The sequence below is a fragment of the Neophocaena asiaeorientalis genome, unplaced genomic scaffold (genome assembly GCF_003031525.2).
Source record: "Neophocaena asiaeorientalis asiaeorientalis breed wild unplaced genomic scaffold, Neophocaena_asiaeorientalis_V1.1 scaffold119, whole genome shotgun sequence".
Lineage (NCBI taxonomy): Eukaryota > Metazoa > Chordata > Mammalia > Artiodactyla > Phocoenidae > Neophocaena > Neophocaena asiaeorientalis.
In genome coordinates, this window is record NW_020175821.1 from 8,670,225 (window position 1) to 8,679,762 (window position 9,538).

General features: G+C 45.6%; 1 protein-coding gene across 2 annotated transcripts in view; it reads left to right on the plus strand.

Moving 5' to 3' along the window:
• The window catches only part of ACTC1 (actin alpha cardiac muscle 1), a 12,040-nt gene extending 6,870 nt beyond the window's left edge, over window positions 1–5,170 (plus strand). The window contains exons 2-7 of one of the 2 annotated variants that reach the window (XM_024732463.1): window positions 564–714; window positions 1,899–2,223; window positions 2,873–3,034; window positions 3,164–3,355; window positions 4,142–4,323; window positions 4,836–5,170. In XM_024732463.1, coding sequence (XP_024588231.1) covers window positions 586–714; window positions 1,899–2,223; window positions 2,873–3,034; window positions 3,164–3,355; window positions 4,142–4,323; window positions 4,836–4,979 — 1,134 coding nt within the window. In that variant the 5' untranslated portion in view covers window positions 564–585 and the 3' untranslated portion in view covers window positions 4,980–5,170. Of the gene's footprint in view, window positions 1–179; window positions 715–1,898; window positions 2,224–2,872; window positions 3,035–3,163; window positions 3,356–4,141; window positions 4,324–4,835 lie in introns of those variants that run through there. The other variant, XM_024732464.1, reaches the window with a different exon arrangement.
• Window positions 5,171–9,538: the final 4,368 nt, after the last annotated feature.

Consider the following 9,538-nt stretch of genomic DNA (forward strand, 5'->3'; position numbering starts at 1 on the left):
GAGTGAGCGCCGCCCGCCCCGCGCCTGGAGCCGGTGCCCCGCGCCCCCGCCGCTCCATCACTTTTTTTCTCCTTAAGACCAAACTTTTCATTTGGTTCTAACTTCTTTTGTCCTGGGTCTCGGTCTTCACTGGAGACGGGCGCGTGGAGGGGTAGCCTTGGGCCCCAGTGGGGCTTTTGGGGTCCCTGCTGCCGTGCACTTTTCCCTCCAGCTGGGGCTCGAGCATGGATCGGGGTGTGGATGGGCCCGAAGTGGCTTCCCGGTTCGTGAGAAGGCGAAAATGTAAAGGGCCGGGGAGGACCTGCTAAGGGGTGACCGTCCCTCTTGCACTGGGACAGGGGAGGAGCCTCCTGGCCTGGGAGCCTGGGCGGTTCCTCTCCCCTGCTCTGCAGCTTCTTCCCACTCTCCTTTTTCTGCCCCGAGGGGAAGGGAGCCGGCAGCGTCCCCCGCCCCGCTCCCCTGCCCGGGGACCCCCATCTGCCCTGTCCCTTCCTCCGGGGACGCGGACGAGGCCAGCTCCGCAGGCACTGAACGTAGGCCGCCTTGCTCTCCTCCATCCGTAGACCCCACTGAAGCTGCGCCAAGATGTGCGACGACGAGGAGACCACCGCCCTGGTGTGCGACAACGGCTCCGGGCTGGTGAAGGCCGGCTTCGCGGGCGACGACGCGCCCCGCGCGGTCTTCCCTTCCATCGTGGGCCGCCCGCGCCACCAGGTAAACTTCCCGCCCCGCACAGCCTGCCCTCACCTGGAGCAGTCTCCAGCCCCACTCCACACCCCTTCCCGCCACCTCTTCAGCCCAGCAATGGAGGAAATGTCTCACCTGCCCCTCCTGTTCCATGAACTCATTAGGTCAGATGGAAACGCTGGATTCGCTTCCAATCTCAGCCCAGACAAGCAATACTCACACCCTCCAGCAAACCAGGAAACGTGCAGCACCGCCCCCCTCCCCCAGTCCACTTCAGGGACACAGCTCTGCCAGGGGTCCAACTTCCTCCTGTGAAAAGGCAGCAGCTTCTCTTCTCCACTCCTGACCTGCATTTTTAGTCCTCAGTATCTTCTCTAGCTCTTATACATTTCACTTTACTCCTTGGCCTCCCTTTTCAGTCCTGTTCAAAACTCAGAATAATACAACATATCCGAACCAACCAGGAGCCAAGCCACATTGCTCCCTCTTGTTCACAGCCAGTTTATAGGGCTCCCAAAATGTAATCCATCTGCTTCCTGGCTGTTGCATTTTTAGAAGCCAGTTATGACAGAGGCAGTAAAGTGCCATGGTGACAGTGACATACCACCTTGTTTATTAAAAGAAATGCCACGCTCTCTGGCTTTGCCTCAATGCCTGGCCAGACACACTGCCAGGGAGGAGAGTGGTATTCCTCAGTGTTGGTGGACCATACGTACTCCAGGACAGCTCTAGGAAGGCTGGATTTCCCAGACAGGATGGTAATAGCATATCAGTCCATCTTTTTATGTTTACTTGATGAATGTCAAAATCTTTCCTTGGGAGAAATACAGTGTGTCATTAATTCAGTCATTCCACAATGTAGTCATTTATATTCCAGTTGACATAGGTAATGAGCTTAATGATTTAATGAAGGCATTATGGTATTTTAAAAATGAGGTGAGGCTCTGCTTCTTCCGTGAAATAGCTTCATTTCTCCCCATCCCTAGTTATATTCTAAACAATAGAATTATACCTCTTGGGGGTGGGGTGGGGAGAAGGTACAAGATTAACTTTAAATGATATTTCTGAATTGGGGTAAATTCCTATTGTTTCTTATTTCTCGTATTCATAAGATGTCGCTTGACTTGGGCAGTTAGATAGAAATGAATAAGGCATTGATTATATTCCTGACACGGTGGAAGCTTGATTTTCTCATTACTTTCTTCTTGTAGGGAGTCATGGTGGGTATGGGTCAGAAGGATTCCTACGTAGGTGATGAGGCCCAGAGCAAGCGAGGTATCCTGACTCTCAAGTACCCCATTGAGCACGGCATCATCACCAACTGGGATGACATGGAGAAGATCTGGCACCATACCTTCTACAATGAGCTCCGCGTGGCCCCTGAGGAGCACCCCACTCTGCTCACTGAGGCCCCACTGAACCCCAAGGCCAACCGTGAGAAGATGACCCAGATCATGTTTGAGACCTTCAATGTCCCCGCCATGTATGTGGCCATCCAGGCGGTGCTGTCCCTGTATGCTTCTGGCCGTACCACAGGTGTGTTGGGATTGTGAGATAGTCCCTGATTAATTACATTCCCAAGTCTTCGACCTTGCTGGGAATCAGTCTCCCCAGTGAGAAAGGAATGATCCCTTTCCTCACGCTCCCTGGGAAGGTGTCTCTGCTAAGGGAGAGGGGTAACAATAATACCCTGAGGTTGGTTTCAGAGCACACTTATTTCTAAGAACTGAAAGAATACGGAGTTAGATCCTCCCCTTGCCTAAAGTATGTGATGTCGCATATTGAGGCTTTGCACAAACTATCAATCTGGAATGCAGCAGTCATTGGTGTGTGTTCACACCATCACAGCCCCTGGGCAAACATCCCTACAGGGTCTGGGTCAAAAAAGAGAAGAACACGCCTGGTTGCTTGCATAAGGTGCTAATAGCTGGTAAGAGGGATGGTCATTTGAAAGTGTCCTGGGAAAATTTTTCTACTACAATATTTAAGAGGATGAGCTGTTGCTGGCTTCAGATTTGGCATCCATTATGCTCATTTTAATTCTTCATGTGTAAGGGATCTAATTTTATCTGGATCCTTGCCCAGCGCTAGTATCTCTTAGCCAGGATTGGAAGTAGGCTTTGACATGGTTAAAGCAGTGGTGTCCTCAGAGATTTACCTTGTTCTTGTCTATTTTCTCTGACAGGCATTGTTCTGGACTCTGGGGATGGCGTAACCCACAACGTCCCCATCTATGAGGGCTATGCTTTGCCCCATGCCATCATGCGTCTGGATCTAGCTGGTCGGGATCTCACTGACTACCTCATGAAGATCCTCACTGAGCGTGGCTACTCCTTTGTCACCACCGGTGAGTGTGTGTGTATCTCATCTGCCATAGTATGTGTCTTGCTTTTACCCTCCCCCAGCGAACCCCCCTACCTCCTCAAGGTTGATTTCATCTTTCAGAGCTTAACTGTGACACGCTTTATTTCTGCAGCTGAACGTGAAATTGTTCGCGATATTAAAGAGAAGTTGTGCTATGTCGCCCTGGATTTTGAGAATGAGATGGCTACGGCTGCTTCTTCCTCCTCCCTGGAGAAGAGCTATGAACTGCCTGATGGCCAAGTCATCACTATTGGCAATGAACGCTTCCGCTGCCCTGAGACGCTCTTCCAGCCCTCCTTCATTGGTGAGTTGTAGGGTCTGGTGCAGAAACACCGCTTGGTGGCCCCCAGGGTAAAAGCTATTATAATCAGCAATGATTAAGGGGCCCTTGTGTTAAAAGAAGTCATAGCTTGGAGTCCCACACAGCTCAGCCTCAGGTCCCGATGGCTTCTTACAGGGATGGCCATCACTGCTCCGTAGCAATGGTATGATAAAGGATGACACACGGGCTTCATCTCAAAATAAGGAATGAGACAGAGTAGTAACTGAATAATCCATATCTGCAAGGAAGAGATGGTGACTCAAGAGTGCTACCTTATTCTGATATGTTCCATCACCAAGTAGCTAGACGTTACTTTCATCACTCATTATTAAGTGTAACAGCAATCCAACTCATAGTAATAACTGGACATTTGTATGTCACCAAACATCTTTCCTAAGGAGTGATTTCCAAGAGGAAGCTTGTCAGGATCTTATTTTAGTCCATAAATAAGAATTGCATTAATTTACCGTAAATGTGTGTCTCCTCCTTTTCTAATCCATCTCCATACCCTGATGGGTACAGCAAGTGTTCCCTCCAAACAGATGCTAAACACAGTTGTTTGTTTCTTGGCAGTCTGTTGTGGATTTACTGTCTGCACTTTTATGACACCTGTTCCACAAAACCCTGCAATGTATCTTATAGAGGAACATATGTTTCAGAGACAAATGGTGACAGTTTACCAGCACAGAGGGGTACTATTCTCTTCCCTCTACCCTGGCCCCCTGGCCTGAGGGCACTGTGATTTTTCTTTTTTACACTTGTTCCTAGGTATGGAATCTGCTGGCATCCATGAAACAACTTACAACAGCATCATGAAATGTGACATTGATATTCGCAAGGATCTGTATGCCAACAATGTCTTATCTGGAGGTACCACCATGTACCCTGGTATTGCTGATCGCATGCAAAAGGAAATCACTGCCCTGGCTCCCAGCACCATGAAGATCAAGGTGAGTGGGGGAAGCAAAGCAGGTCTCCGTATTCCAAGCAGAATTCCTGACTCCTTTCCCCTCACCGCTTAGCTTCCCGTTTCCCATAAACTTTTAGCTTTTCTAACACTTTCTCTGATTTTTCTAGCGCTTTTCCCAAGATAGGAGACTTGGAAACACTTTCAAGCAGTGGATAAAAATAAATCTTTGAAGGAAAAAAAATATCTAAGTCTTTGAACACATCTTAAAAGACCCCCCGCTTTCGGGCTAGCCTCCACCGTGCATGTAGCTTATTGCCACATTATATTCTGTTTCAGAGAAGTGGGGAAGTTCTATTTTATAGTGACTTTGATAGTGGAAATGATGAAATAGAGGAAATGCATTAAACTTGACTCAGCCATATTCATTTGTGGGAATGAAGTATCACATTACAGTGAATTGATCACCAATATACTTTCTGTGAATCTCCCCAACATGCGCTCTGTTGCTTGGAACTTCAGAGTTCACTGGTGGTTTTTGTTTTCATTCTGCAGATTATTGCTCCCCCTGAGCGTAAGTACTCTGTCTGGATTGGGGGCTCCATCCTGGCCTCCCTGTCCACCTTCCAGCAGATGTGGATTAGCAAACAAGAGTATGATGAGGCAGGACCATCCATTGTCCACCGCAAATGCTTCTAAGGTGCCTTCTCTCTTAGTCTACCTTATGTTCATTCAGGATGACGGTATGATGCTTCTTGGAGTCTTCTGAACCACCTTCCCTCATCTCTCATCAATCATTGTACAGTTTGTTTACACACGTGCAATTTATCTGTGCTTCTAATATTTATTGCTTTATAAATAAACCAGACCAGGACTTGCAACCTACAAAAGCAAACGTCTCTTATTTCTTTTTGGGGTTTGGGGTTTGGGGTAGGAGTAGGATGGGGCCAGTGTTTGTGTACTCAGTCTGTGAACTCGTATATTGGCGGCCTTGACACCGGGAGCATTGTAATATCACAGCACCACAAAGTTCATCAGATGAATTAGCGTGACTTTTAGCTGGGAGTTACAATATTGAATTTTGACTTTACCCCTTGGGACAGAATCATGAAGATATTTCATAGCGGAAAAGCAGATTAGGTTTAGCTCCACATAAGCGAGAAACAGAACTGGAGAACACAATTCTCTAAGATTCGTTTCTATGAGGACACTGAAAATTGTTGTCTTAGCACATGTTCCAGTTGTTTTTGTGACTGCAGAAATCACGTAGATATTGGTAATGAGAAAGTCAAAGATGATTTTAAACAGATTAGTTTCAATTCTCAATTCTTGGTCTCTTCAGTTATCTTCCTGAGGGCCACGCGTGTTAACGGTGAAACACGGAGGCCAGCTGACAGATAAGCCCAGCCATGTCCCATTCCAAATAGTCCCTAATTAAATCAAGACCACTGGGCACGTTCAAAACAAATGTGAGGAAACAGGCATCAGATACCTTTTCCTAATCAGTGACTAACTTCTGGGACAGACGTCTTCAGTCTCTTCAGTTCTTTGAAATCCTGGGATCTTGGGTCGAATGGAGTGAAGTCTATAAAATCCTGAGGAGTTAAGGGGAGCAGAAAGCCATAATATTCCCTTTACTCCATGCTGGGCTCTTTGCAAAGTGTGCTGGGGATAGTGAGGCATCCAAAAGCATCTATTGTGCTGTCCTTGAGGGGTTCACACATACTACTCATAAACCCCCAGTGTATGTGGTCTGGGAGGCTACAAGGAGATGGACATATGAGACTGGGTCTTGATGAATGTTTAAGAATTGGAGAGGTAAGAAGAGCAGGGAGGAAATCTCAGCGGAAGGCAACGGGGCAGAAGCCATCATACAAAGCACAGGGCAGGCTGGTGGGAGCTGATGAATTTTAGGAAATCAGTTTGGAAAGGGAGATTTCAACCTGATTGCAGAAGCTTTAAAATTTTTCACTTTCAAATTAATTGTCCATGAACCATTTGACCATTTGAATGGACCCAACTAAACTTTTATCTGTTGATGAGGGAATCAAAACACAGAGAGATTAAGCAATGGGTGCAATGTTATACAGCTTATTTGTGGAATACCCAAGGCAGTCAGGAACCCAGATTTTTTGACAGCTAATCTAATGGTGCTTCTAAAACAATCTTTCCTAACTTAGTCATAGTTATCAAGAGTAACCACATTCTATCACACACCGTTTTGAGAGTCTGGGTTCAAAATCTGCAGTACTTTAAGCTCGTCAGACAGCTTTAATAAGTTGCCAATGTCGTTATCATTCAAGGTAGTAATTGTGTCCTATGTTCGTTCATTCATAAAACATCTCTTGATCCCTGATTGTGGGCCAGGCACAGTAGTAAGTGTCCGGGACACAAAGATGGAGCAGAGCATATTTTCTGTGCTTACAGAGTTCAGAGTTTAGAGTTCCATATTTAGCACAGCTGAATGGAAGTCTTTCTCTGCATTAAGGGTTAAAAAATAAATTTAGTGACATTTATGTTAGATACGATAAACTTTATTGGAGATTTTCATTTTTTCCTGCAACTATTTCTTGTAGCACAGATAGATTGATTTAAAAGCTAGGTAGGGCTTCCCTGATGGCGCAGTGGTTGGGAGTCCACCTGCCGGTGCAGGGGACGCGGGTTCGTGCCCCAGTCCGGGAAGATCCCACATGCCGCGGAGCGGCTGGGCCTGTGAACCATGGCCACTGGGCCTGTGCGTCTGGACCCTGTGCTCCACAACGGGAGAGGCCACAACAGTGAGAGGCCCGCGTACTGCAAAAAATTAACTAAGTAAATAAAATAAAAGCTAGGTATCAGGACTTCCCTGGCGGTGCAGTGGTTAAGAATCCACCTGCCAATGCAGAGGACACAGGTTCGAGCCCTGGTCTGGGAAGATCCCACATGATGCGGAGCAACTAAGCCCGTGCACCACAACTACTGAGCTAGCACTCTACAGCCCATGAGCCACAACTACTGAGCCTGCGTGCCACAACTACTGAAGCCTGCACTCCTAAAGCCCATGCTCTGCAACAAGAGAAGCCACCACAATGAGAAGCCCGCGCACCACAACGAAGAGTAGCCCCAGCTCACTGCAACTAGAGGAAGCCCACGTGCACCAATGAAGACCCAACGCAGCCAAAAAATATATATAAATAAATTAATTTAAAAAATAGTAAGAATAATTTTAAAAAGCTAAGTATCAGCCAGAGACAGATTTGGAGCATATATGGGGAAATATGATTTAGCCAGTCTCTGTGTCTCTTTTTTCCTCACTTCTCAAATTGAGTATGTTAAGTATTATGAAGTTTATCCTCTAAATACATTATTAATACTAGAGGTTTAGAGAGCTGGCTGGGGTATCACCTGTGGTTCTTTCTATGTGTCAATTTAAATGGAATGGGTATTGCTGTCTCTACTTAAAAGGAGAAGCTTTCGGAATCAGCTTCTGATATTTGTATCAGAACACAGGTTCTCATTGAATTCTGAGGTTTTCTTATCTCTGCTTGATGACAGGGTGTAAGATATTAGAACAACTGACTCGTAATAATTGTGCTTAAGAAAGGTATTAAGGCAATAGGGTTTTCTTAAGGCCACCTTCACATTGTATAAAGTAATTGAGATGTCTACAGTCAATAGATCTTTAGTTAAGATGCAATGTAACGAACCTATATAGATCATGATATTTTTCTCAATTTATAATGAAAAGAGTACTTTTATTAATTTCTAACACCCCCAAACACTATTTCTTTATTTTCCTTAACAATGCTCACTTCTTAGCAATGGTTATCATGTAGATGTGTTTAAATAATTAAGAGAGTAGAGTTAGAGAGAAAAGGAAAATGACTGAAGAAAATGGACTATTTAGAGGGGTAGGATTGGTTTACTATACCCAGGGCCTAAAACAACGTCACTGGGCTTTCTCTCCATTTCTTCTACGAAATCTGTTATGGACTGAATTAGGTCCTCCCAAAATTCGTAAGTTGAAACCCTAACCCCCTAATGTGACTGTATTTGGAGATAGGGCCTTTAAGGAGTCATTAAGGTTAAATGAGGTCATAAAGGTGGGGCCCTAATCCAACAGGACAGGTGTTCTTAGAAGAAGAAGAGATACCTGGACTGTGTCGATACAGAGGAAAAGGCAGGTGAGGACACAGCAAGAAGGTGACTGTCTGCAAGCCAGGTAGAGAGGCCTCACCAGAACCAACCCTGCTAGCACCTTGATCTTGGATTTCTAGCCTCCAGAACAGTGAGGAAACACATTTCTATTGTTAAAGCCACCCAGTCTGTGCTATTAAGTTACGGCAGCCCGGGCAGACTAATACAAGATTTTTCCATGTATTGGATATGATGGTCCAAGATTCAGGGTCTGAACTTATCAGCCTCTGGAACAAAAGTGTATCTTTCCATATAGTTCTCACAAAAATTCCAGGGAGCCTCAGTCTGGCCAGGCTTGAGGACTGAGTCATACCATTCCCACCGTAGAAACCGATCAATATTATTGAGCGGGGGACAGGTAATTCTCCAAAGGAAGGGAACAAAACAGCATAAACACTATTCCCAATGATCTAAGGCAGGAGAAAAATCACAGCAGTTTGTAGTGGAGGGACCGATTGTTGGAGAGCTCGAACTTCCAGTTCAGGAATTTTATTTGATTAAACAGGCCTTGAGAAAGACTTGAGAAGAGCAATGACTTCACCCAAACAAACCTGGGGGCGAGACTAAGAAGCTTTGGATGGTGACATGTGTGACTGATCAGAGGCTCTCCAGACTCCGCTGTGGCCCGGGGATCCAGAAACCCAACAATCTCTATATGACCAGATTAGCCAGGTGTTGAAAAGGAAATAAGAAGTCAGATTCACTTTATTAATTAAATGCTACAAATACTATAAATATTTCCTAGGAACTAATAGGTAGTGAAGAAATTGCGAGTCTTTTAGGCCTAAAATAGCAAAAGTTATAGCAAAAGTCTATATTCAACCTGAGGTCTCCCAGGCTCATAATAAAAGGAATCTCTCCTTCAGGCAGAACTTGGCTGTTGCTATGGCAACCAAGCTCACACTAGGAAGATAGGGGGAAAAACTCTTGGGGAGAATGCAAAAGTATACCTCTGGTATACTCATGCTAGAAGATGTTCCTTGCAGGTCACTCATCAGCTCTGCACGCAATAGATGTAAGCAAGATTGACTAGGAGGATAAAGAACTTCCATGTAAGCGTAGCTGAGTCCTCGTGATTCTGA